The 27,575-nt window shown below is 34.8% G+C and overlaps 2 protein-coding genes across 5 annotated transcripts; both read right to left on the bottom strand.

The window, feature by feature from the left end:
* Positions 1-13,888, bottom strand: LOC115955330 (protein HESO1-like). 4 transcript variants are annotated; one of them, XM_031073426.1, is made up of 13 exons: positions 13,781-13,888; positions 13,203-13,662; positions 10,969-11,115; positions 7,993-8,154; positions 6,668-6,840; positions 6,503-6,598; positions 6,080-6,149; positions 4,002-4,132; positions 3,587-3,682; positions 2,997-3,448; positions 1,450-1,537; positions 839-898; positions 1-414 (listed from the first exon to the last, which is right to left on the bottom strand). In XM_031073426.1, exons 3-13 carry the CDS (start codon positions 11,105-11,107, stop codon positions 400-402), a joined length of 1,482 nt encoding a protein of 493 aa, XP_030929286.1. In that variant the 5' UTR covers positions 11,108-11,115; positions 13,203-13,662; positions 13,781-13,888; the 3' UTR covers positions 1-399. The 4 variants fall into 4 exon arrangements, 3 of the variants coding, with proteins under 3 accessions (XP_030929286.1, XP_030929285.1, XP_030929287.1); XM_031073425.1 differs by lacking the exons at positions 13,203-13,662; positions 13,781-13,888 and adding an exon at positions 11,897-12,084; XM_031073427.1 differs by lacking the exons at positions 13,203-13,662; positions 13,781-13,888 and adding an exon at positions 11,740-11,869.
* A 1,158-nt stretch (positions 13,889-15,046) lies between these two features.
* Positions 15,047-26,388, bottom strand: LOC115955333 (protein HESO1-like). Its single transcript, XM_031073429.1, has 7 exons — positions 26,224-26,388; positions 24,805-24,951; positions 21,676-21,882; positions 20,450-20,625; positions 20,269-20,370; positions 17,255-17,324; positions 15,047-15,923 (listed from the first exon to the last, which is right to left on the bottom strand). Exons 1-7 carry the CDS (start codon positions 26,297-26,299, stop codon positions 15,847-15,849), a joined length of 855 nt encoding a protein of 284 aa, XP_030929289.1. The 5' UTR covers positions 26,300-26,388; the 3' UTR covers positions 15,047-15,846.
* Between the last annotated feature and the right edge of the window lie 1,187 nt (positions 26,389-27,575).

Genomic DNA, 27,575 nt, shown 5'->3' with positions numbered 1-27,575 from the left:
ATCCTTCAATCTCCAACCCAATTACACATTATTTCCGTTTCACTAATATATAGGGGAATTTACATTTACCCTCTCTAACATATAGGGAAATAAATTACATTTACTTGCAAAGAGGTTGGAACAATTGTGACAGTTTTAATAGCTGATACAGTCTTCCACAATCAACCTCAATCCATAACTAAAAGAAAATCAAAATGGATTAAAAGATTCCAAACACTGTTTTTGCAGTACTAATCACACAAAAGTAGTAATAATTTATATGGAAATTTCAACAAAATATTTTGTGACGTTAAAGCTACAGCTTTTATCTGAATTCACTACAGCTCCATTAGGGGGGCATCATCTCCACAAATCTGAGCAGAAACATCATTTATGGCAGAATTCAACTGCAAATGCTACTCACTTTTTTGGTTCCTGTATTCATAAATCACACGACCAATGCAGTATCAATGCATCGTAAACATCATAAATGACCCAACTAAAACAACATCAATCACAGTTAAAAGATGATGAAAATACAAGTTAACATAAACTATTGTAAAGTGTTTACTTTTCTTGAAGGTTCCAATGCAGCAAAGATACAAATCCTAAAGCTTATTTATGCACAATGAATCATACAAATCAAGCCTTGCCCAGGCCCAAGAATGTGATGCCTAAAAACCTAGGAGAGAGAATTATACATTTCTTTTATTCATGTTTTTCTAATGAAACCAACCTTGAGTAGTCCTCTTGTTTAAACTAAAAGACTTTACTTTCAAACACCAAACACATTAACAAACATGCAAACACAGATAACGAGCAACTTTTAAGGATTGCAATTGCAGAAACAAGTTCTCACATCTGAATCATCATCAGAATTATCTCTAAACTTCTTCAAACCATCAACTGCCTTGCTTATCTACAAAAAGTAAAATCACGATATATCAGTTGGTGTCATCAGAACTTTGGCCAAATATATTAGTGGGGGAAAAAAAAAGCCTCTGAGCTGTTGCTTAGATAAATAGTACATTAACCACGTCATAGCCTAAAAGTGAACTTCTAGCAAGGTCCAATCCATTAATTACTGATATGTCACATGCTTAATTGGACCAAATAACTATATACATTAACCCATCTTGTGAAAGTAAAACTTAAGTGAAAAATCTTTAACCTGCAGGCTCAAAAATAAGATTAGTAACATCAATGTGTCGAAAAACATATACACCGCTCTACCTAATTTAAACTTAAAGGAAACAGAGACACCCAATTCTCCCAATACAAAACTATCAAAAAAGATACTTGCACTATTTGGTCTTCCACCAAATAAATCATATTTTAAATCATTAATGTGATGAAACAAACATATACACCACTCCACTAATTAATTGATAACCTTAGGAAACATAGACACCCAACACCAAATAGGTTGGGTTTTAGTAAGATATATAAAGCTAAATAATCCAACAATACCTCGGGTGCAAACATGTAGCCTAGTCCAGCTACCAAGCCTCCCAACAAAAGGCCACCAATGGAGAGACTTGATTTTCCAGCATCTCCACTGCACTTGCACAAAATAGGAAGTGCTTAGAAAAAAGATATCCTTACAACTTGAGAAGTAGCTAAGATTCTTTTAACAGGAAAAAACAGAAACCTCTACGGGAAGTGAAAGAAGATTAACTGTAAACTGCATCAAATGTAAATGGTTCAAGTCTTGCGGCTGCAACGTGTTTAAAACTTTTTCTTTCGTTTTTCAAATTAACATATCACACAAACTCATTTTTAAATTTCTTCTACTTTCATCTGCTTTCTCAGCAACCAAAAAAATAAATAGCCTACAAACAACAACCACCCAAGTCCCAGAATTAATAGAATAAAGAAGCAATTAACAATATTCCCAAGATGCCCCTTCAAACCCAACAAATCTGTTCCCCATCTCCCAAAAAATGGTAAATTACAGCTATCACCCCAATGGTATACCTTTAAAACAAGGAACTACTATGTGCTTTATTTTGTGACACTTATCTTACCTGCTTAGTAGTTAGCTCCGTGAAGCATTTTTGTTACTTTAGAATTTGATGATGTGGCAAGTGCCTACATCACCTATTGGGAAGAATTGAAGGAAAAGAATGTTCTACCCTTTTACACCATATGAATTGAGAGAAACCAAATAAGGATTTAAGGAGAAAATTCAAGAGAAATCAGAAATATGAGTGTAGTACAATCTGTTTCTTCAATTCTCATAATATGCAATGTTGCCACTTGCCACATCAATGATTCCGTTTAACGGACATACTTCACACGGCTAACCACAGGGGATGTAAGTGTCACAATTCACAAATAGAGCACATGGTAGTTCCATGCTTTATAATTTGTAATTTATCCCAACAGAAAAAAAAAAAGAAAAACCCAAACAGAGGAGTATACCCCCATCCCTTTTCCTCCTCCCCTTCTGGACACAGTAAACCATTGATGATCCCAAAAACAGATCTTAAAGTCATGCAAAAAAATATTGTCCCTGTAAGCTTTAAACTTTATGAGGATCTTAAAAATATGGCCACAATAAAAAATGCATCAAAATGGTTAATAAAAACATAATTTCGTCAAAGCATCAATAAACATTACAAATCTTTCCATGTTTTCAAGATCCAAAATAGGTCAAAATCAATGTGGGTGCCCACATTTGTTCATTTTGTGATTTGCATATCAATATGTGTGTGCCTGTGTTCCACAGCCCATCGGGAGTTACAATACACTTAGATTATTGCATTTTTGGAAAAACCTTTACCCGTTAAGGATTGATAACCTTAGTAAGAAACCGGAAATAAGTCACATAAGTCAATCTGCTTCTCTGAGTTGATTTGGCGGGGGGCAGCACATAATATTCAACAGTTTATTCGGGAAAACATCAAAATACCTGGGTGCCATTAAACTTTCAAAAGAAACAACGAACTATATTGTAAAAAGCCATTTAAATAATCAAAAACTGGTGAAACCTATCCATAGATTTTGGTCTTCACCTGTGCTGGCCTTGACTTCGTCCTTGCTCAAGTTCTGTCGTGCTTGGATTGTAAGAACAGCTTTCTAACCTCGAGTTCTGAAATTGGTTCTGCGTTTTTGACTCAGATGCCTCAAATTTTCCATACATGTTCACAGTTTCTGTCCGGGTTGGATTGTTAGAATTGCTTTTCAACCTCAAGTTCTGAAATTTGTTCTGAATTTCTGACTGTAAGTTCACATTCCTGTGCACATGTGGATGTGTTAGGTGGGGCTGGTAGCCCCCACCATAAGAAACTGGATTCCTGAGACGTGCTCTAATTTCGGGGGATACTTGTGGTCGAACAAGTGTGGCAAGGATAGAATCCAGGTCTGAAATAACCCTACTCATCTCAAATGCTTCAGATATCCTTGTCAACCCACTCTTGTTAACAGCCCTTGCAGAATTTTCCGTCTGCTCAAAAGGATCCTCAATCTTACCAGCCATCAACAATGCCAATAACAAAATCAGCAGCAGTGGCAGCAGTAATAATAGTATTGTTGAAATGTCAAAGTGAGAGCTGACAATAATGTACATGTTTGTACAGAGAGAGAGAGAGAGAGAGAGAGTTACCAATATCGCACTAGTTTTGCGCACTCTTATATACTCCCACTTTCCTGTATAGGTACAAATTCCTAGCTCTGAGGCCTTGAAACCGATGTCAGAAAACTGCCCCCCACCCCCACCCAAAAAAAAAAATCTCTAATCAATTGCATAAGGAAGTGAATATGATGCCATAGCAGTCATCCCTTAAGAGATGGGGAAGATACCAGGCAAACTTCAACAAACTATTACAAGAAAAGGGCACTTTCCGAGTATAAAAACATCTGGTACATAATCAACATTTTATAATAAATTTATAATCCAGATATGTGGCGTTAATCACATAATACACAGGTCAAATATATCTTGAAATTTGATAAACACCATATTAATGTCTACAACCAAGATTCTTCTTTAAGGTAGAAAGCATGACAGAAATGATTACCTTTGCAAGGAACGAAATGAAAAGTTCAGACAAAGAACTGTGATTAACTCGTCTGAATTTGTCTTGTCTGAACTTTCTTATGTTAGCAGCACATGCTTCAGTAATATTTCTCTCTGCAACAGTTCTCGGACCTGCATGAGGCATGTTGAAATACAGGTTCCATGACTATATTCCTCCTGGGTCAACTGCTACTTTGATTCAACAGATTATTTCAATAGGTAAGTTTTTTTAGTGATAGTCTCGAGTTCTACAAACAAACATGATTAAACCAAAAAAGAAAGCGCTCAACCCAGCAATGCAAATTAAAGACAAAGGGCATAAGAGAATAGGATCCCCTGAACACACTCCCCCCACCCCCCCCCACAAAAAAAAATTTGTTTTAGAGAACCTGTCATGAACTCAAAATAATGCATCTATCCTACAAATCCATTACAGCCAAGTTGGTCAATCCTCCAATAAATCAAAATCCTCCTATTTTTCCAAAAACCCCAAAAAAGCAAGGTTGCAATCCAATACTGTGGTGGTGCAGACCACAACGATGTCGGGATCGTTGGGCTTGGAACCCAATTAATTTGTGTGCTGGTTAAGGGTATAGCCCAAATGGGAGGTCCAAGGAGGAATCTAGTTGGTGTCTGGTAGAGCAAGGTTATTGAACGGTGGTTGATGACTGAATGCCTGACTACCCAAGGAGGATCTCAGCCTCAGGTGGCCAAGGTGCTCTTTAGGTGTCCCAAGCTGGATCACCTTTTCCCAATTCTGGTTAAGAATGTCTCTCCTTTTCTCTCCCCTGAAAAATATTCCAACCCCTTTTCCTTTGAATCCCTGTCCTTTTATACTCTTCCATCAGTGGGATAGTAATCATGGGTATATATTCCACTTGTGCATGAGTCTCGCCATTCACCAAGTTTAAGTGGCCCTTTGAGTTTAAGCCGTTGTTCCAGCTTATCAAATCTCAAACCAGGGAGTGGGTCCCCTTTGGCTCCGTCGCCACGATGATTCCCTTGTAACTTGAACCAAGCATCAAGGTCTGTGCTCAGCTAGCAGATTCCTTAATAGTAAGCTGATGGCTTACACGTTAGTTCAACTCGAACCTATCACCTGTGGACCGGGCCAAGGATTAATAGTCCTCGGCCCGCGCCTAGTATGGGCCAACTTGGTCCACTCACAATACCATTAATTGAACTCATATTTTTCCCTATTTCATTTTCCAAATGTTTTGTTCTGCTAGGTAGATGATTTCTCTCAAACACTTTGTTTCAATTACATCATTGACACATGTATATAATCAGTTTGATTTATCCCAACAACCGTCACATGGGTCATATAATTAACACAATATTTATCTACAAATTCTTCTACCAAAGAACATTAAATTTAACTAAAAATTCAAATTAAATTGAGATGAGATATCTGCTTTCATAAACCTATATGATGTTTAATATAACTTCAATATCTATGTTATGACAAGACAATCTAATGCTAGATGGCTCCTCTTCCAAGTAAACTGCACCGTTGAATTATCATTTAGGTATCTTTTAAGAATACTAGCATTAATATTATTATCTAAGCCTTAGTTACCCTAGCACTCAGCCAAACCAATCATATGGCTTTGATAATAGAAGAGGAAACAAAAACCCCGGTTCCATGACCTTTGGACCACACCACTAAAGTGTAAGTTTGGCTATATAAAATTTAGAAACACCAAACCCAAACATAGAGAGAAAGAAAATGATTCATATGAACCTGGGACGTAGGAATATGTTCCTTAGAACCTAGTTGACCCGATTCCATGCCATGTTAGAACCTAGTTGACCCGATTCCATGCCATGTCTTTAGACAATATTACTATAAGTGCGAGGCAAACAAAATAGCCTTTTTTTTTATTTTAAAAAAAAAAAACTACAATTGGCCTTCTAAATCACCCCCCCCCCAAAAAAAAAATAATAATAACAGCATGCAAAATAGAAAAGAAATTAATGTATTCAGAGAAAAGAGTACGACTCAGTTTATGTCTCCACCACTGTAAAATTCCAAAACAACATAGATGTTTTGTGCTTATGATTAAAGATGAAAATTACCTTGAAGATCATCAGCAACATTTCCAGCGTATATATCTTTAAGAGGTGGAAAAATTGCAGGTTCACATGTCTGAAAGAAAATTAAATTTTCCTACCTCTTGTCAGAACTGAATCAGTAAATTTCAAAATGCATGAAAGTGAAGATAGGAAACCGGACCAACTCAAGAATATATATACATAAATCAAAATATATAGATAGGAAGAAGAACATATTTTGGCGTCTCATAACATGACAACATATTTTAATCATAAAAGGAACAAGACTTATGCAACAGTATAATACTTATTTTATTTTATTTTAATAACATTAAGCAAACCAAGTCCAAAGCAAACATTTTGGATGCATGACATGGAGCAAAAAGTAAATCTCTTCGAATTTTAAACCTTTTATAACTTATACAAGAAATAATTATAAAGAATTACCTGAAAATGGAATATCACAAGCAAACTGAGAGAGTATGAGTTGAGAGTCCCATTAATTGGATCATTTATGTCACGTGCCTTTGCCCATTCCTTGACCTACACAAATTAGAAACAATGCATCATATGCCAAACAATGGCAAATATCAGATTGCTACAAGAACATACCAGTAAAATCATGTCACGAAAGCGCCCATCTATCTCACTGATCCACAAAAAGAGTTTGGACTTCATTTGGCCCTTCAAGTTATCAATTGATATATCACAAAAGATCTTGTGGCTACTCTCGCATTTTAGAATTTGAACTTTTGCATGGATTAATTGCACCATCTGCCATTGACCTGCAGATCAAAACTGTTATGAAATGAAGAAAGAGGCATCATAATGAAGAATGATAAAACAAATAAGAACAATGTTGAACCAGTAAAAATTAAGCTTGCATTACATCATGCATTATGCTCTTATCACTTTCAGTTGGAAAATAAACACCTTGGAGAACCTCCAATTGAGTCATTAATGAAACATATTGGGATGCCACTTAACCCAAAAGCTTAAACTTATGAGTTTGAGGCCAATTATGTTATATTAACCACTCACTCTTTTCATTATTATTCAATGTGGGATTTCACTCACACGTATATACCCAGCACTTTCATAACAAAAAAGTAAAACTGAATTTAAAACTTAAAAAAAAAAAAAAAAAAAACCTCTGGAGTTTGAGAAGGCAATACAAATAGAACCAAAGTATCCATTTCAAAAGATTATTAGAAGGCCACTTTGATTAAGCATCATATAAACCCTGGGGTCTAAATTTTCAAAGATCATAGAGAGACCACTCTGACACCATCCACAGATTATGTGTCCTTGTCTTCACAATTTCCAAATGCCTTTTTTTTTCAAAAATGGATACAATAAAGATTTAAGCGCGTGCATGAGGAATGAAACAAATTGATGAAAACAGCCACTCAAAGAATCTTGCACATATTTCATTAAAAAAAAAAAAAGTCTTGCACATTTTCTATTACAAACTGGAAAAATGATCATGAATGTTTGTTGTACAACATAATTACAAACTACAAAGACACTAAACTTTCAGAACTGGTCTGCATGCTAAATAAAGTTTGACTAAATTCTATAAAAAAAATTGCAAAACGTGAAGATGGTACACTGATTGAAGTTTCCCGATTTGCACTTTATATAAATTACAGTTCATATCCAACTTTATACATAGTCTTCTTTTTTTTTTTAAAGATAAGTTCCAAGATTCGTAAATACTTTTGGCCCATATCATTAAGTGTCCCAATTGCAAGAACATGTATTTCGAGACATGCACTGGAGACAAGCAATTACAATAAGCAAAATTTTAAGTTAACAAATGTGCAAGAGAGATTGTCAAAATATAAGAACAATGGATTTTCTGAAACTTCTATGCCTAAGAGAGAGAGACAGAGAGGTGGGGGAAACGAAAAATGCTTGAACTCAAAGCAAATTACCTCTCAAAGGATTTTGCAAATCCACAAGTAATCTTTGTTTGCGGTCACTTTCAACATATGAAATATATCCATCCTCCTTGGGTAAATTGATAGAGATATCCACATCACCCCATTTTGTGAACAGATTGGACACAAATGACCCAAATGGCTCCACTGTTGCCCCTGTTTGAGCCAGGTCATTAATTTATGTTGTTAATCATAAAATTTTTTAACTAATGGCAAGAATTATTCCTCATGTAAATAAGACATAAAAGTTCATGATGACTTTTTCTCCAAAAAAAAAATGTTCATGATGACTCAACAAATGAAATGCAGAGAAAGAAGAAACCAGAAAGAAAATTCGCTTAATCTGATGATATTTACTATAGGTTTCTTGTCTCGGATTGAGGGAAAAAAAAGGAAAACAATGAAGACAAATATTTATATGGTGCTAAAAACCTACAGAAGTCTTTGTAGCATGAAACATCATCTTTACCTTTTTTCTATGGGGACCAAACTACAACAACTTTAGCCCAGCCATCCTGTATCAAGTTAGAAAAGATGGATCCCCTTTAAGGAATTCCTATCTCTATGCACATGGAGATGAAGCTTCCTCACCAAGACCAACATTCAAAAGAAGTTAGGTTCTAGAAAAATCAAAAAATGTCATTGAGACAGAATCTCAAGATAATTTGAAACTAGTTTCGTCTATAACACAGTAGACATATAGGTCGGGAATTCTAAATATGCATCTTAAGTTCCTTAGGGACTTTCAAAATTGGGAGCTAGAAGGGGTGAAGGAGACCTTTTAGGCTCGAAGGATGAAATGCAGGTAACAATGAACTATAGAAAGCAAATAAATTATATTCTAAGGAATTATGTACAAGGACAAAACTTTTAGTAAAATCAGGTGCCATTGGATTCCAAGTAACTAGGCTATTCATGATCACACTAAACTCGATTCCAAACAGAGCAATTCGAAGTCTAATCAATCTAAACGCAGTAAACAGTTTGAAGGTAAAATATGCAAAGCAGTGAACATATCATAACCTAAGTAAACATTCTAAACATCCAATCAAATTGAAGATAATGCATTGTGGATGAAACAGAACTAACAACTAACAACTAAAAACTTGAGTCTAACTAAAATAAACTTGCATAAACAAGACTAAATTGAGCAACAAGATTACAAGAAAGCGCTTACAAGCATGAACACCTTTTAAGCCCTATGAGCTACAAGAGAATCTCCTAAGGAACTAATATTACAAGGAATGATATGGTCTCTGCATAAGCAAGTTTGTCAGTGAATAATGGTGTCCTTTTCTAGAGAATCAGCCCTCATTTATACTTGAGGCTAGATGAAAATTGACAGTTGTTCCTTCCAAGTGTCTTTCTTTCCCTGAGCTTGAAAAACACTTGTCACAATATCGGATGCTACTTTGTAACTTTTAAAAACTGCATCTATGTTTCTCTATTTCATACACTTATATGGGTCAATAATTGCCATGGGATCTGCTACATTTGCCCCCAGGTCACTTTCCATGTACCCGTGCCTTCACAGGTTTAACTTCCCTGTTGTGCCACTTGGAATGTCCTTAGCAAGCCAGGAAATTTTGGATTAATACCAAAAAGGAGGTCTAGGTTATGATTCTATTATGAGAGTTTGAGACATGTGCATCTGCATATCCTTAGAAAGGTGTGTGGGGTAGCAAGGTACCTCATAAGGTGGCTTTCTTTATGTGGACAACAACCTGGGATAATCATGTTAAGAGGAAGATGGTGGCTGTTAATGAGTGTATAATGTGCAAGTGTAGTTGTGGTACTTTGCATTTTTAGCATTTGGAGTGATATGGGTGATGCCAAGGTGGGTGATAGACTTGATGTTTTCATGGAGACGAGTGTTTAGTTGGTCAAAACTGGCTGTGTGGCAAGCTAGTCCTCATTATATTATGTGGACCACTTGGAGAGAGAGAAACTATAGGAATTTTGAAGATGAAGAGAAATTGACGCAGGATATTAAGAGTAGTTTTATGAGAACTTTGTTTGAATATCTCACTATGATTGAGGGGGTTTCACGTAACTATTTAGTTGAGTTTTTGGACCATATGGCTGTCCATTTGTAATTTTTTTAACGAAGCTCATCATTATGAGCTCTCCTTTCATATAATAAAATATCTTATTTATTGAAAAATAAAAAGTTCAAAGAGCCAAGAGAAGAAAGTGCTTAATTTTCCAAATAAAAAGAAAAGTCACTAAATTATTAGTCGCATAAAACCAGTCACTCATGCTCAAAAAACCCTCCAATGTGCCACCACCTGCAGAACTATATTGCCAGCTGCCAGCTCCCTCTTCACATTCTAAGACCCAACCAAGTATCCAATAGATATGAGCCAAACAGTTTGTGCTCATGTAAATATTAGTGATTTCAATGCTACAGCATTTCAACATCTTAAAGAAAACCATGGCCACTAGGTTAAATTTGATCACAAATCCCTCCAATGTACTGGCCAGTGATGATATATAGTCATCTCAGAGCAAATACCATAGGTTAAATTTTATCAAATGCTCCCCCCGCCCTCTACACAAAGCCCACAACCCAAACAGGTTGAACAGCAGCCATGATTCTTTGGCAGGCTTTCTTACTAAATATATATCATAGATCAATTAATGGAAACTAGAACACACCTTAAATGCCACCTAAAAGCCATTGAATTGGAAATTTTTTTTACAAGTCAACTATATGTTTTTTCATAGTATGAAAGTCAACCAGTATCATAATTCCAGATATCAAAAAGCTTCCCTCTTTTAACATGAGCAGTGAACCCTTCCAATGGATGGATCTTTGCATAAATTTTTATGGGATATAGAATGGAATCCTACCATTCCCAGCAACTTATATCTTCAATTGCAAATCATGGAAGTTTTACTGATTTTAATTATTATAAAAAATAAAAAATAAAAAAATTCTTTTGACAGAACCATGAAAGTACAGATTACCTCTCAAACTTCGCACAGATTCAACGACTCTTCGTAGTTCACTAATGACTTGAGCCCGTGTCGCCAAATCCTCCTGCTTGGGCTTTAGCACTTCAAGTATTTCCTCAAGTATATGCTCCAATGTACTATTGGCACTCATTTTTATTTCTGAAAAAACATTAGCGATGCAGATCAATGTGTCAAAATTCAAGTGCAATAATGGCAAATAACACAAGGTAGAAACCGTTAAAGACACACCTGAAAATGGTAACACCTTATTCCAATATGAAGAATTTCATAAAGCAAAGACTCAAAAGTCCCTTGGTGCCAACCATAAATTAAGTTTTGAGTATTGCTCATAAAGTTAAGATGTAAGTCGTATATCACTTTGTCACTATAGCAAAGTTCATTGCATCTAAATATACTTTAGATTTATAGAATGAAAAATAACATTACACATAGATTTGGGGATGATTATTCTAGGTCTGATCATGTAAAACATAAACTGAGGACAAATGAACTAACAAGAATTTTTACGCAAGGACCCCTATTTTCTCATTTTCAATTCATCCACTAAAAACACATTACTTAAAAACCGATAAACAAATCAAATAAAATAACTGTACCAAAAAAAAAAAAACAAAAAACAAAATCCCACATCAAAAAATTGCTTATTCATATAAAAAAAAATTAAACTAACAACAAATAAATACACAAATCTTTCTGATTGTTATATACACCAGAACAAAAATATATATACTATATCAGAATCATCATCAACAAAACCATTACCTGAAAGCTTCACTGAGACTTTTTCCTATCACCTTTACTAGGAATAGGTCTAGAACTCCCAAGGAATCCTAAGCTACGCTATCACATTGCCTTTTATAAGGCAAACCAAGTTGCGAACTTTATTTACAATAATATATTATTAGTACATAGTACATACCATGATACAGTTGTAGAGTGTATAGTAGAAGGGCTTTGCTTAGTGAGAGGGGTTTTTTTTTTCCAGCTTTTGTGGGGCCTTTAACGAGGTATGGAAAAAGAAAAGGTGGGTAACAAAGAATAATATTTGTTGGGTTGTCCACACTCTCCTCCTCAGTCATTGGTGGACTTGGAAATAATGACTTTGATTAAACAAAGACTTTTGATTTTGATGATGGTGGGAGACTTGGGAGTGAAGTCTTGGTCTTCACCACCCCTCATTCTCATTGTACTAAAACCTTGCTTTTTCTTGTGCATGGCATTTGTTAATAATGCCGGTGCAGAATCAAGCAGCCGGTAGCTACCAGCCATGCCTATTTCCCCTTCTTCCATTAGTACTCCTCAGTCCTCACGCTTTGAAGAAAAATAAAGACATGGGAATATGAAGGAGAATTTTCTTATCTAGTAAAACAAACACTTCTCAGTTCTCATTTAATGCCATTTTCTTTTTGTTGGAACACATGATTTCGCATTAATTACTGTCGATAGAATTTTAAGAAAGTTTTGTTAAATATATATATATATAAATATATATATATATATTACTTGGATGACATTTTGTATTACTAACTTTGGTCCATTTTTTTGGCATAAAAAAATATAATTAAAAATAAGATTTTTTTTTATGGAATTAAAAATAAGAATCGTTTCTACTTTAACTAAACAACCCCCCCCCCCAAAAAAAAAAAAGAGGAACCAAGTTAGGAGTACAGCATGTGATGTAGTGGGAAGAAGAAAGAAGCTTGGTTTTTTTTTTTTGGATTGGGGGGGGGGGGGGGGATTGTTGAACTTACATTTGTAAATGCATTTAATAAAGTCCTTTAAATTGATCCCACAATCATAATTTTGCACCATAATATCAATATGATGGGGCACCATGTTGCCTTAAATTGGTTAGTCTCTCCTTTTCTTTTCTTTTTTCCCTCAATTGATAAGGTGATTTGAACCACAGGATGTCTTCATTGAAAATTTCATAAGGTGCTAAGTGCCAACCAATTGAGTTATAAGAACCTTGACAAATATGTTTCTATAAGTTTAAAGAGGTCCAAACTTTTCCATTAAATAATAATAATGGTCGAACATATGAAAACATTTATGAATAGGCAATCAAACCTATTAGAATTATGGTTAAGTGATTAAACTCACTTTTCCTAATAGCTTAAGCTTTTGGGACAATCGGTAATTTAACATAATATCAGAGCAGCTGTAAAAATCCATTTAAATAATCAAAAGCTGGAGAAACCTATCTATCAGATTTTGGTCTCCACCTGTGCTGGCCTTGATGGTGATGTGCCGTGGCAGTTCCTGTCAAGTTTGGATTGTTAGAACAGCTTTCTAACCTCAAGTTCTGAAATTGGTTCCAAGTTTTTGACTGATATTGTTCCTTCATGTTCAAAGTTTCTGTCTTGATTGGATTGTAAGAACAGCTTTCTAGCCTCAAGTTCTGAAATTGGGTCTGAGTTCTGACTGTAATTTCACATTCCTGTACACTTGTGGACGTGTTAGGTGGGTATGGTAGCCCCAAACATTAGAAGCTGGATTCCTAAGACCTGCCCTGGCAATAATATCCTGTGATACTTGTGGTCGAAAAAGTCTGGCAAGCAGAAAATCCTCATTCTGAGAAGATAAAATAACCGAACTCATCTCAAATGCTTTAGTTATCCTTGCCAATCCACTTTTGCAAACAGCCCTCGCGGAATTTTCTTGCTGATCAAAAGGATCCTCAATCTAACCAGTCATCAACAGTGCCAATAATTAAATCAGTAGCAGTGCAGCAGTAATAATAGTATTGTATGAAGTGTGAGAGTTGACAATAATGTGCATGTGTGTAGAGAGAGAGAGTTACCAATATTGGCCTAGTTTTGCGCAAACATCTTGTATTGCCCCTGAGCTCCCACTTTCCTGTATAGGTACAAATTCCTTCATTTGAGGCCTTGAAACCTATGTTAGAAAACTGCCCCCCCCCCCCCCCCCCCCCCAAAAAAAAAAAAAGAATTATAATCAATACCATTAGGAAGTACATATAATGCCATAGCAGCCATTCTAACCTCAGAATAAGATATGGGGAAGATACCAGGGAGACTTCAACAAACTATTATAGAAAAGGGCACTTCCCAAGTATATAAACATCTGGATTCTGGGGCATAATGATGCAGGAAAATCAAGAGGAAAATAAAAGAATAAAAAATTAAAAGGATAAACCTAAGAATCAACACTTGGGGTTGCCTAGAATCAGCACCAAGCAAGAAAACTTAGGCATCAGTACTTAAGCTGTTAGGAATCAGCACACAACAATTTGGAAACCTCCAAACTGAAATATTATTGATCAATTGTCACTACAATAAAATAAACCACCTGAAGCAGAGGGGGTTTTATAAAAAAATAACTATAAAACACATACTATATTATAAGTTAGCCAACGTTTCAAACTTATTGCATTTCTAACAATTCGAGTCCAGTGGAGTCGATTTGCCCAGAAAGTTGGCGTTAGGAAATCGAGTTTACTAAACTCGATTTCTATACATAGAAATCGAGTTCAGTAAACTCAATTTCTATGTATAGAAACCGAGTTTAACAAACTCGGTTTGTGTACATAGAAATCGAGTTTGATAAAAACCCAGTTCTGCTCATCACCTCCATCAGCTCCAGCTTCTTCGACCAAGTATCATCAGTTTTCAAACCTCCACTTCTCTTCTCACAGACTCATCATCAAAACCCATTGGGTCCTCTCTTCTTCAACCCAAAACCCAAAACCCTTTCTGTTCTCTTTCTCCTCTCTGCCAAACGCCACCTTTCCTCCAAACCCACAACCTCCTCTCCTTCCTTCGCCACTCACTTTCCAACTCCCTCATTCTCTTCTTTCTATCAAAGCTTCCTGTTTCAACATCTGGGGCGCCAAAGACGATGACGTTTTACACAAAAGAAGAGGGAATGAGAGTGAGAGAGACGGACGGCGACGGAGCGGGAATGACCGGATCTGAGAGAGACGGACGGCGACGGAGCGAGAATGACCGGAGCTGAGACTCCGTCGCCGTCGCCGTCCCTCTGCTCCGATGCCGTCGCCCCTCCGCTCCGATGCCGTAATCTTTTTTTTTCTGTTTCTTATGTTCTATTTTTTTTTTTTTTTTTGGGTGTAATGTGAATTGAGTTGAGATTTTCTGAGCAGAAATGATGAGCAGATTCTTAGTTTTATTTATTGGTTTTTACACATAGAAATCGAGTTTATTAAACTCGATTTCTATGTACACAAAACGAGTTTGTTAAACTCGGTTTCTATACATAGAAATTGAGTTTACTGAACTCGATTTCTATGTATAGAAATCGAGTTCAGTAAACTCAATTTCCTAACGAGTTCAATAAACTCAATTTCCTAACGCCAACTTTCTGGGCAAATCGACTCCACTAGACTCGAATTGTTAGAAATGCAATAAGTTTGAAACGTTGGCTAACTTATAATATAGTATGTGTTTTATAGTTATTTTTTTTAAAAACCCCTTTTTATAGAGCTTCCAGGAATAAAAGATCATGTCCATAAAACTCAACAGATCACAATCTAAAATACTAATCCCTTGTTAGAATTGTGTGGTTAAATGATTAAATTTACCATATCCCAATAGCTTAAGCTTTTGGGACAATCAGTCATTTAACATTCCTATTTGAACTCAAACTAAAATGAAATCCTAAATTATTCCAACTACATAAGAAACCCAATCCAATAAGGCGTGTTGCCCGAAACACATAATCAGCATTTTAAAATGAATTTATACTCTAGATATATACGGTTAATCAAATATATCTCAAACCATATAAATGTCTACAACCAAGATTCTTCATTAAGGTAGAAAGCATGACAGAAATTATCACCTTTTCAAGGAATGAAATGAAAAGTTCAGACAAAGAACTATGATTAACTCATCTGACTTGTCTGAACCTTCTTATATTAGCAGCACATGCTTCTTCCATATGTCTCTCTGCAACAGTTCTCTCGCCTGCACAAAGCATGTTGAAATACAGCAATGTAATGCAAATTGGTGACAAGAGGCATTGAATATAAATGGTATGAAGAGAATTGGATCCCTTGATATATAACATCACTCCCCCCCCCCCCCCCCCTCCTCCTCCTCCTCCTCCTCCCCCCCAAAAAAAGAAACAATTGTTTTAAAGAACCTGTAATGAACTCAAAATAATGCATCTATCCCGCACATCCATTATAGCCAAGTTGGTCAATCCTCCAATTTTGATAAGGAAAGAAATAACCCATAGCTATGTCACTGTAACTTCCAGAAACCCCCCAAAAAGCAAGGAAGCAATCCAATACCATTAATTGAACTCAGACTTTTCCCTCTTTCATTTTCCAAATGTTTCATTCTGCTAGGTAGGTGACTTCTCTCTAACACCATGTTTCAATTCCATCACTGACAAATGTAGATAATCAGTTTGACTCATCCCATCTATAGATATGGATATTTTTGAAGAAAAACGAATGCTGGCTAATCAGTGTTTTCATTATATCATAAATATTTGTTCTAATCTATTCCTAATTAATCATGACATGATGCCATTTGGTACTCCCAACAACCGTCACATGGGTCATATAGCACAATCTTTAAAACTACAAATTCTGTTGCCAAAGAACATTAAAGTTAAGTTAAATATCAATTAAATTGAGACAAGATTTCTGCTTTCATAAACCAATATGGTGATTAATTTAACTTCAATATCTATGTTAGGACAAAAGTCACAAAACAATCTGATTCTAGATGGCTCCTCTTCTTCGTAAACTGCACCTTTTAGATTACCATTTACCTCTCTTCCAAGAATACTAGCACTAGTTTTATTATCTATGCCTCACTTACCCTAGTACTTCGCCAAACCAATCGTATGGATTTGATAATAGAAAAGTAAACAAAAACCCCAATTCCATGACCTTTCGACCACACCACTAAAGTGTAAATGTGGCAGTATAACAATTAGAAACACCAAACCCAAAGCACAGAGAGAAAGAACGTGAGTCATATGAACCTCGGACATAAATATACGTTCCTTAGAACCTATTGGACCTGATCATGTCTCCTTTCTTTAGAAAATCCTATTATAAGTGAGGCAAACAAAATAGTCTTTTTCTTTTTTAATTTTTGCAATGGCCTTCTAAAACACCCCTCCCCCCCCAAAAAAAAAAAAAAACCATTAGCAGCACACAAAATAGAAAAAGAAATTAATGTTTTCAGAGAAAAGAGTATAACCCAGCTTACATCTCCACCACTCCAAGAATCCAGAATGACATCGATGTTTTGTGCTTAAGATTAAAGATGAAAGATACCTCGAAGATCATCAGCAACATTTCCATCATATATATCTTTAAGAGGTGGTAAAATCGCAGGCTCACATGTCTAAAAGAAAACAGTGATAAAGAAAATTAAATCTTCCTACCAATTGTTAGAACTCAGAACTGAATAAGTAAATTTCAAAATGCATAGAACCAAAGACAGGAAACTAAACCAACTCAAGAATATATATACATAAATAAAAATATGTAAGTAGGAAGAAGAATATATTGGCGTCTCAAAACATGACAAGACATTTTAATCATAAAAGGAATAAGTTTGATGCAACAGCATGATATCCCAAAAGTTTTTGGCAAACCAGGTCCAAAGCAAACATCTTAAATGCATTCCACAGAGAAGCAAGTAAATCACCTTCAAATTTTAAACATTACAAGATAATGTAACACGCTGCAATTAAATCATCTTAATCAATTATCAATATTAAGTGGTGCACACCCTAACAAGAGAAATTATAATTTTATGAACATGTTAGTAAGTCTACATGCACAATGACCAAAAAAAGAGGTTATTTATAAAAAATAAAATGTTTTCCAGAAGTTCATTTCGTATTTACATGGGTAAGGAAATTGGATGGGATAATTAGCCCAAAGGACCAAGTATACAAGGGGGAAAGTTATTTAAGTGGGCTTATAGAGATAGAAAGTGAGAATGATCTTAGGCAATTTTAGCAATGGAACCAAACACTAGTTATCATATTATTTTTCCTCTACCTGGTGTCACCAGATTGTTTTCCCTACCCTCTGTAGCCAAAACAACTTCCCCACACTTGTCACCACATTTGTTCTCCTTCACTCTATAGCCAACACAACCTTTCCCTCAATTCAGAATTTATACAACATGTGACCAACCAAATGCCTAGCTGAATCTTGGAGAAACAAGAATGGTTGACATCATTGAGGCAAGTCAATTGAAGTTTTCTAGCAATGCTTTTATCGCCTTGTCTTTGGGAAAGTTAGAAATCATTTGATGTTAGTTCCATTGGGGTAAGTCAATGGAATCTAATGTTAGTCTCTTGGGCATCTTTGATTTAGAATAGTTTCTGTTGGGTGATGTTCATAGATATATGGGTGGGTCCATGGAGATGAGAAATCCACATGATAAGGGCTGAATTATATTTGGTATGTTATGGGTAAGGAATACACACACTAATCTTGTATACTAACTGATGAGAAGGTGTGGTTAGTTCGAAATTGTCATTGTGTAATCAACTAAAGTGCCTAATGTTGTTATGTAATTGGACTTGTCAATTGAATATCAGCAGAAGGTTCTCTACACAAAAATATTTGGTTCAAGATTCCACTTTATCAATTTATCAAGTATATTAAGTGGTGCAAGGGGAGTATAAGATTTCAAGGGTCAGAGTTGATTGGCTGTTTAAGCACTAACCAACCAGCCTTGGGCTGGTTTTGCAATTCCTCTTGAAGTTAAATTGGTTAAATTTTGATGTAGAGGGCTTGGTTTTGAGAAGTCTTGAGATGGGATTGTGAAACCTAGACTTAGTGGTGAATTTTAGAGTTCAATTAGTTGTTTTGGGTTTGTTAAAGGAATATGGATAAAAGGAAAATTGGAGGAACTATTTTCATAATGTAATTAGGACCATAGAATTACAGTATAACTTGATTCTCATTTATAGCAGAAAAATCAGCACTAGGTGACAAGGGTGCCTTAGTTACTAGCACACTATTTCAGGTAGTAGTTAATATTACAATGCTTTGTCATGTATGTTAAGGTACCTTTGAATTCAACCTTATAGGCTCTAGCCAGTGACTTTTGGAGCACCCAGTTGTTGGTTTTGCAGGAAGCTTAAGGTAAGCAATATTTCTTAATGTGGGGGTTATCCCAAAAATAGTTTTGACTATCAAACTATGGTTATAATGAAAAAATATTTATATTTATGTATACAACTTGTTTCTTAGTCTCTAAATATTTGATGTGGATATTATTAAAAGCCTTGATTCCTTGTTTGTTTGAAAATATTGTGGGACAAGCTAAATTTATATAACTATGTATGTGTGGATGAGACATTTTAAAAGTGTAAATTTTATAAAATCATATGGTTTAAGTTTCCTTTGCGTTTCCTTGAGAAAAATTTTGCTCAATTTTACTCATGATATTTTGAGAAAAGTGATTATGAATACTTTGCAAAAAATTTTTGAAACATTGTCTTGAGAACTTGCTATTGCACAACCCTGTTAAGGGGTGTAAACATTGACCACAAGTAGAAAGGCCTAGGGAGGAATTTTTAATGTGATTATATTTGATATGTCATGATGTTACTGCTCTCAGTAAAATTGTATTGTTATATGACACATTTTTGTGACCATTTTGAAGCAGTGAGATATGTTTTCCCACTATTATTTTATGAAATAATTGCTTTTGAAATCTTGAATGATTGAAAAGTTGTGATTTTGTTAAAAAGGTACTATTTTTGGAAATGGATCATCCCCACACCCCATGTTAGTAAATTCCATTTATTGAGTTATCTCACCCCTTTTTATCCCCTCATTTCAGATACTTAGAGGCACTCACAGATTAGAGGTTCCCTGGATGAAGGCAGTTGTAGTCTATTTTTATTGATCTTGAGGTTTTATATGTTGACAGTTTTAAATTATGAACTTGAGGATTATTTCCTTCGGATTTTCGAGGATATCATATTTTGGGATTTGATGTAATACTGGTCCATGAGTAATTTGGACTCTAGGGAGTATGTCTTTTGTTGATGGAACTTTCTTTTTGTTAGTCTGATGTTTTGTAATTGGGATTAGAGCTCTGACAGTTGTGACATGAATTTTAGAGTAATGGTTCAATTTTTATTTAATTTTGTTATGGATTGTCTCCAATTGAACAGACTAATATTTATGGATTAGATAATTTGAAAAATTATATAGACATAGATACCTATACAGATTGACCAAGTAGTTACCTCATGCTCTCTAGACCCTGATCAGGTTTGGGACTTGACAAATAATGATCAAGATTCAAGAATTACCTGAAAATGGAAGATCACAAGCAAACAAAGAGAGTATGAATTGAAAGTCCCACTTATTGGAGTCGCATCATTTATCTCATGTGCTTTTGCCCATTCCTTGACCTACACATACTAGAAAGAACGCATCAAATACTATAGCTGATCCCACAACAGCAAGTATCAGATTGCTTCAAGAACATACTAGTAAAACCATGTCACGAAAGCGCCCATCTATCTCACTGATCCACAACAAGAGTTTTGACTTCATTTGGCTCTCTAGGTTATCGATTGATATATCACAAGAGAAGCCATAGTGGCTACTCTTGCATTTTAGAATTGGAACGCTCCCACGGATTAATTGCACCATCTGCCATCGACCTGCAGATCAAAACTATTACGAATGAAGAAAGAGGCATTGTAATGAAGAATAATCAAACAAAGAAGAACAATGTTGAACCCGTAAAAATTTTGTAAGCTTGCATTACCTCATGCATTTATGCTCCTTTCACTTTCCCATAACAAAAAAGTACTGCTGAGTTTCAAACTTTAAAGAAAACCTCTGGAGTACGAAAAGGCAATACAAATGGAACTGAAGCATCCAATTTCGAAAAGATTATTAGAAGGCCACTTTGATTATGCATCATACACAAACCCTGGTCCCTAGGTTCTAAATTTTCAAACATTAGAGAGAGAATGCTCTGACACCATTCATAGATTTGTCTTCATAGTTTCTAAAAGAACTTTTTTTTAAAGACAGATAAAACAAAGACATAAGCACATGCATGAGGAATGAAAAAAAAATGATGAAAAAATAAAAAAGTCATTTCTTTAAGTTCCAACTCCCAACAATGATCCTTTAGATGCAATTAGTTTACTAGTTAAATGCAATGTCCAATACAATGGAATGATATATTTCCAATGTCATATAAAAGCCACTCATAGAATCTTGCACATTTTCAATTACAACCTGGAAAAATGGCCATCAGTGTCTACTGTATAACATTATTACAAACTACACAGAAACTAAACTTTCACAACTGGACTGACATGCTAAATAAGAATTCTGGAAGAAAAATATTGCTAAAGGTGAAGATAAGTACAAGGACTGAAATTCCCCAATTTGCATTTTATGTTACAGTTCAAACATAATTTTCTTTTTTATAATTTCCAGGATTCATAAATACCTTCTGCCCTTATCACAAATTGTCCTGATTGCAAGAGCATGTGTTTCAATACATGCACTAGAGATAAGTAATTACAATAAAGAAATAATTAAAGTTAACAAACAAACAAGAGAGATTGTCAAGATATAAGAAACATGGATTTTCTGAAACTTCTATGCTAAAGTAATGAGGCAAGAATACAAGCATTCAAGAGAAAGGGAGAGGGGGGCAAAATGAAAAATGCTTGAACTCAAAAGTAAATTACCTCCCAGCATAGCTTTTTGTAAATCTTCCAGTAAAAAAATTTTGCAGTCTTTTTCTTCTTTTTTTTCTTTTTTTGATAAGCTTTGTTTGTGGTCATTTTCAACATATGAAATATATCCACCCTTGGGTAAATTGATAGAAATATCCATGTCACTCCATCTTGTGAAGAGATTAGACACAAATGACCCAAACGGTTCCACTGCTGCACCTGTTTGAGCCAAGTCATTAATTTAAGTTGTTAATCATAAAAATTTTACCTAATGGCAAGCATTATTCTTTATATAAATAAGACCTAAAAAATTTATGATGACTCAACAAATGAAATGTAGTGAAAAAAGAAACCAAAAAGAAAATTTATTTAATTTGATGATCTTTACTATAGGTTACATGTCTCTTTCGGCTTAAGGAGACAAAGCAAACAATGAAGACAAAGATTTATATGGTGCTAAAAACCTACAGAACTCACTAAAATATGCTTAATTTGACAATCTTTGTAGCATGAATCTTCCTCTTTTCTTTTTTCTCTGGGGACCAAACTACATCAACCCTAACCCAACCATCATATTTCAAGTTAGAAAAGATGGATCCTCTATGCACATGGAGGTGAAGCTTCCTCACCAAGACCAACATTCAAAAGAACCTCAAGATAATTTGAGACAAGTTTTGTCTATAACACAGTAGATACATAGGTTGGGAATTCTACATATGCAACTTAAGTTCCTTAGGGACTTTCTAGATTGGGAGATAGGAGTGATTGAATCAATGGGTCTACTTTATTCCAGGAAGATTTCAAAAGAAATGAAGATTGCTTATTTTGGACTCTAGATGAGAAAGGGCGTGTTGGAGATTATTTTAATTTTGACCTATTTGAAGTGATTTCAGGTAGTTCAATGCCTTTTTCCAAGTGTCGAATTGATTGATTATGAATTGTGATGGATTATTTGACTTCATGTTTAAAGGGATGTGGTTCGGTATTGTCTCAATTAAGAGGAATGTCCATGCTTGAAGGAGGAAATGCAAGTAAATAAAATTATAAGTTACCAAACTAAGCTTCTAAGTAAGATCAAATGCCATTGGATTCCATGTTACTAAGTTATTCAGGATCACACTAAATCTGATTGTAAACAGAGCAATTCAAAGCCTAATCAATCTAAGCAGTAAACATTTTGGAGGTAAAATATACAAAGCAGTGAACAGATCACAGTGTAAGTAAAGATTCTAAACATCAAATCAGATAATGCACTATGGATCAAACAAGTCTAACAGCTAAAAACATGAATCAAAGTCAAATAAACTTGCATAAACAATATAAACAGTGTAACAAGATTACAAGGAAGCAGTTACAAGCATGAACACATTCTAAAGCCCTATGATCTACGAGAGAATATCCTAAGGAACTAAAAATTCAAGAGAAGACTATGATCTCTATATTAGCAAGTTTGTCAGTAGAGAATGGTGTCCTTTTCTTAATAATGAGCTCTATTATACTTGAGGTTGACACTTGTTCCTTCTACTTGTCTCTCTTTCCTTGGTCCTGAATGACAGTTGTCACAATGTTGCTGCTTTGTAACTTCTAAAAACTGCCTCAATCCCACATACCAGTTCCTTTACAGGTACAACTACCCTTGTGCCAGTTGGAATGTCCTTAGCAGGTCATGAAATTTTGGACTAGTACCAATAGGGCAGTTTACCGTATGATCCTATTATGAGTGTTTGAGACAAGCCTGTATCTGCATTCCCTTAGAAAGGTGGGGAGTAGCAAGGTATCTCCTATGGTGGCTTTCTTTGCATGGACAACAATCTTGGATAATCATATTGAGAGGAAGATGGTGGTTGTTAATAAATGTATCACATGCAAGTGTAGTAAGAGCATCTGCTTCTTCATTGTCCTATAGCTCGTTGTGGTCTGTTGCATTTACAGCTTTTGGAGTGATATGGGTGATGCCAAGGCAGGTGATAGACTTGATGTATTCATGGAAAGGTCAGAGAGGAGCATTTGGCTGTCATCGAAACCAGGTTGTGTGGCAAGCAAATCCTCATTGTATCATGCAGAACATTTGGAGAGAGAGTATTCATAGGACTTTTGAAGATGACAAGAAATTGATGCAAGATATTAAGAGAACTTTGTTTGAATATTGCATTATGATTCAAGGGGTTTCATGTAGCTATTTAGTTGACCTCCTTGGACCATATGGATGTTCATTTATAATTCTTTAAGGAAGCTTGAGCTCTCCTTTTTTATAATAAATAAAATATCTTATTAATTAAATAAAAAAATAAGAAGTTCTAAGAGCGAGAAGAAGATGGTGCTCAATTTTCCAAATAAAAAGAAAAGTAATTTAATTATTAGTCACACAAAACCAATCACGCATGCTTTAAAAAGAAAACAAACAAACAAAAAGTCCTATTTTTACCACACCATCTGCTCGACTATAATGTCAGCTGCCAGCCCCCTCTTCATATTCAAAGGTCCAACTGAGTATCGATTATCCAATAAATATGGGCCAAAAGGTATGTGCTGATGTAAACATTAGTAAATTCAAAACTAACATTTTCAACATCTTAAAGAAAACCATGGCCACTACATAGTCATGGCTCAGTGGTGATACATAGCCATCTTGGATCAAACAACATAGGTTATTTTATCAAATGATCCCCCGTCCTCTACACACAGCTCACAAGTCAAACAGGTTCAACAGCAGCCGTGATTCTTTGGCAGGCTTTCCTGCTAATATTATCATAAGATCAATTAATGACAACTAGAGCTCACCTTAAATGCCACCTGACAACCCTTTCAATTGAAACTTTTTTTTTACAAGCCAACTATGTGTTCTTTCACAGCATGAAGGTCAAGCAGTCTTAGGATTCCTGAGATCAAGAAGTTTCCCTTTTTTAACATGAACCATTCTAGTGGATGGATCTGTGCATAAAAATTTTATGGGATATAGAATAGAATCTTTCCATTCCCACCAATTGTATCTTCAATTGCAAATCCTGGAAGATTTATTGATTCTAAGTATGTTTCAAAAGTTGGCAAACACCATAAGCAACAGTCTTTAACAGAATCTTATCCCCAAAAAAATAATAATAATCTTTTGAAAGGCCATGAAACTGTGAAAGCACAAATTACCTCTCAAACTTTCCACAGATTCAACAACCCCTCGCAATTCCTTAATGAATTGAGACCTTGTCACCCAATCCTCCTGCAGAGTCTTGAGCACTTCAAGTACTTCCCTTAGAATATGCTCCAATGTATTGTAGGCACTCATTTTTATTTCTGAAAAACATTAGAGATGCAGTTCAATGTGTCAAATATCAAGTGCAAAAATGGCACACAAAAAAGGGTAGAAACTGTTTTAAATCGCCTCTGAAAATGCAAATACCCAATATGAAGAATTTCATCAAATAAAAACCTCAAAGTCCCTTAGTTCACCAACCATAAATTGAGCTTTGAGTATTGCTCACAAAGTTAAGATTGAAATCATATATCATTTGAATTCATTGCATCCAACACATATTTAATTTAAAACAACAAATCTCTAGTCTCAAAAAATTAGTTAGAATCAGCCACAATTATTCTTTTACTTCATTCTATTCTATCTAAAATCATATACTTTGTTTCATTTGTCGAATGAAAAATAACATTACAAATAAATTTGGAGAGTATAATGATGTAAAACATAAACTGAGGACAAATGAACCAACAAGAATTTTTCACATAAGGACCCCTATTTCCTTAATTTCGATTTATCAACAAAAAACACATTACTTAAAAACCTATAAACAAATAGAAGTAAATAACTTTACCCAAAAAAAAAAAAAGACAAAACCCCACATCAAAAATTTGCTTAATCATATCAATAGTCATCATACTGACAACAAATAGACACACAATCTTTCAGATTGTTATAAACACCAGAGCAAAAATAGCTTATATCAGAATCACTGTCAACAAAAGCATTACCTGAAGCTTAGCTGAGACCCTTTTCATCCACCGTTTACTAGTTCCTAGTAAGTCAAGGCACCCTATCACAATGCCTTTTATAATATAGGCCAAGTTGAAAACTTTCTTTACTGTAATAACATAATATACGAGTACTGTTATAGACACAACCAAACTTCACAATAATTTTACAACATTCCTAAATTAACGCACTTAAATGTTTAGATTAAAAATTATGGTGGGTCAGGTGTGAATTCACGTATTAATTTAAAATTATTGTGACATTTTTTCGTATCCTGCTCATAGTATATCAGTACATGCATGATGACGGTGTTGAGAGAGTACAGTAGAGGGGCTGTGCTTGAAGAGAGAGTTTTTCTTTTTCTCGTCCTTTGTAATTGTGGGGGACCAATACCATTGACGAGGTACTGGAAAGTTTGGAAAAGCAATAAAGGAAAAGGAAAAGGAAAAGTTGGGTCTATCTTAGAATTGTCCACAGTCCACACTCTCCTCCTCCTCGCTTCAGTCATTGTCTTTGATCAAACAAGTACTTTGATTTTTATGACGATTGGAGGAGTGTAGTCTTGGTCCTCACTAAGTACTAACCTTGCTTGTCTTGTGCGTAGCATTTGATAATGATAAGGTCTGTGCAGAAACAAGTAGACGGTAGCCATGCGCCCATGCTCTATATTTTCCCTTCCTCCATTAGTGCTCTAAGGTCCGTTTGTCTGGGAGAAAGAAAAAGTTGAAGGTTAGAAAATATGCAGAAAGGATAGAAAAATAGCTGGATAAAAAATATTTTAGTTTTCTTAATTTGTGTTATAGGTTGGGAGGGTAGAACATAAAAAACTTTTTTGTTTTTGTTAAAAATAAAGTTCTTATAAATTGGTCAAAACGATTCTATTAAATAAAATAAAAGGTAATACATTATGTTTTTTTTTAAAAATTATGTATAAATAGACACTAATTAAAGTATAAAAAAAAGCATAACAAAATGTTTTTTTTAAAAAAAAAAAGAGAACAAATAAAAAACAACCAAAATTAATGAGTAAAAAAATATATATATATATCTACACATCCAGAAAAAGTCAAAGAAAATAAGCTCCCTTCAGACAAAAGAAAAGAAGAAAAAAATAATAAAAAATGAAAAGTCAGTAACAAAAAAAAACCAAGGATAAAAAAATTCAACACCTCAGTAACAAAGGAAGAAAAAATAGAAGGAAAAAATAAAAAGTCAACACATTGAAGACTTGAAGGCGAATTTTAAGAGTATTTTCTCTTCATTTTGGAGATAATTTTTTCGTGGGCCACGAGAGAAAACACCTGAGCCCTATCATTTATTTTTCTTCCTCCCTACTCAATCAAACACAATCTAAAAAAGTTTTTTTTTCTATTTTGTCTTCAAAAATTTGTATCCTCTCTGTTACACCTCCAATCAAACGCACCCTAAGAGTCCTACCACTCTAAAGAAAAAGAGAGACATAAGATTAAGAACGAGAAGGAGAATTTTTCCTAGTCCTAGTAAAAAGTACAGACACTTCTCATTTACATTTTTGGTGGGAGGATGAACTCAATCGTGTACATTAAAAACAAAATTTAGATACAGTACTTTAAGTGTTGTTTTTTAATTCCTTAAGTTCACTTCTTAAAATTTAGTTATGTGGCTACTAAGAGCATTCCCATCAGCTCTCTCATAAAAAATGTCATTTTGACACTCCAAAATCCTACTTTATCATTTTAACACATCATTTTACAATATACCATTTATCAGATGTTCTATACTTCAATTCTATACATTAAAATAATATTTACAATACATTAAAATAATATTTACTACACATTAAAATAATATATTAATTACTCCCTATCATCCTCATCCTCATCGTCAACAACAACGGCACAACCCCCATGCCGCAACAACGGCCACCAACAACCACTGCCACAACAACACCGACAGC

The sequence above is a fragment of the Quercus lobata genome, chromosome 8 (genome assembly GCF_001633185.2).
Source record: "Quercus lobata isolate SW786 chromosome 8, ValleyOak3.0 Primary Assembly, whole genome shotgun sequence".
Lineage (NCBI taxonomy): Eukaryota > Viridiplantae > Streptophyta > Magnoliopsida > Fagales > Fagaceae > Quercus > Quercus lobata.
Note: the sequence above shows the minus strand (reverse complement) of the source record. Positions and strands in the feature narration are given on the sequence as shown.